The 1,001-nt window shown below is 63.5% G+C and overlaps 1 protein-coding gene across 1 annotated transcript; it reads right to left on the minus strand.

Annotated features, from left to right (window-relative positions):
* Nucleotides 1-548: 548 nt before the first annotated feature.
* On the minus strand, nt 549-985 carry LOC103584700 (putative phospholipase B-like 2). The gene is made up of 2 exons (XM_008565605.1): nt 735-985; nt 549-633 (listed from the first exon to the last, which is right to left on the minus strand). Exons 1-2 carry the CDS (start codon nt 983-985, stop codon nt 549-551), a joined length of 336 nt encoding a protein of 111 aa, XP_008563827.1.
* Between the last annotated feature and the right edge of the window lie 16 nt (nt 986-1,001).

Raw genomic sequence — 1,001 nt, forward strand, 5'->3', positions numbered from 1 at the left:
ATCAGAATGACAGCCTGGACCAGGCGATAAGGACAGTGATCATGACTGCCAAGCACGGAGCGCTTGGCTCTATACTAAACATCTGGCAGAGGACTTCCCCCTGGACGAGGACAGAGAAGGGAACGGAGAAGCAGAACCCTAGCAAGAGTACTGTCTGGGTCTGTGTGAATTTAGGGACCCTCTCTGCTTCCAGACTGGCCTGGAACCCAGGCCGAGTCCTGCTGTCCTGGTTCTGGAAGGAGGCAGGGGACTGGCACCCATGGGGTAAGCCACAGCCAAGCAAGTGAGAGTGAGCCTCCCAGAGAGCTGTTGCCATGCCTCTGGCCCGGGGAGAGGGGGCTGACCTCCACGGGGTGGGGAACTGAAGTCTGGGGAAGGGGATGGTCCCCATAGGGACAAGAGTTACTGTACTACCCACCAGCCATGGACCTGATCCAGACGCAGGCACTGCAGCCTCGGTGGTGGAGAACTGGTCTCTCGGGGACAGAAGCACTGTCATCACTGGCTGAAGGCAAGGGACTGGCACCCAGGAGGTGAAGGATGCTGCATTAGTCCCTGCCCAAGCAGAGACTTGGTCCCGACCGCTGTACTACAGCCTCGGAGGTGGTAAACGGCCCCCCATGGAGACAGGAGCTGTCACCAGGGGAGAGACCTACTCAAGGAGCTGGCGAGGCCCGGCACCCACGCAGCCTCCTCTCCCGGCAGGCCCCGCGAGGGGTCAGGCCAACCCTTACCCGGTCTCGCGGATGGCGTTGGTGAAGTTGGCCCAGGCCACAGCATCAGGGTGGCGGCCGTCCACCAAGCGCAGCTGGCCTGAGGCGTCCAGGAGCACCGAGGAGGTGCGGAAGGCGGGTGGGACCGGCCCGTCCTGCCCCCAGCGGTTTCCCGGGGCTGGTGTCGCACCCACCATGCCGCTCAGGAACAGCTCGATGAGCAGGGCCAGCACCAGCGCCGGGGCCAGGCCGCTGCCGGAGGAGAGGTACATAGGGGCCACCATGACC

The sequence above is a fragment of the Galeopterus variegatus genome, unplaced genomic scaffold, assembly GCF_000696425.1.
Source record: "Galeopterus variegatus unplaced genomic scaffold, G_variegatus-3.0.2 Scaffold83367, whole genome shotgun sequence".
In the NCBI taxonomy this organism is placed as follows: domain Eukaryota; kingdom Metazoa; phylum Chordata; class Mammalia; order Dermoptera; family Cynocephalidae; genus Galeopterus; species Galeopterus variegatus.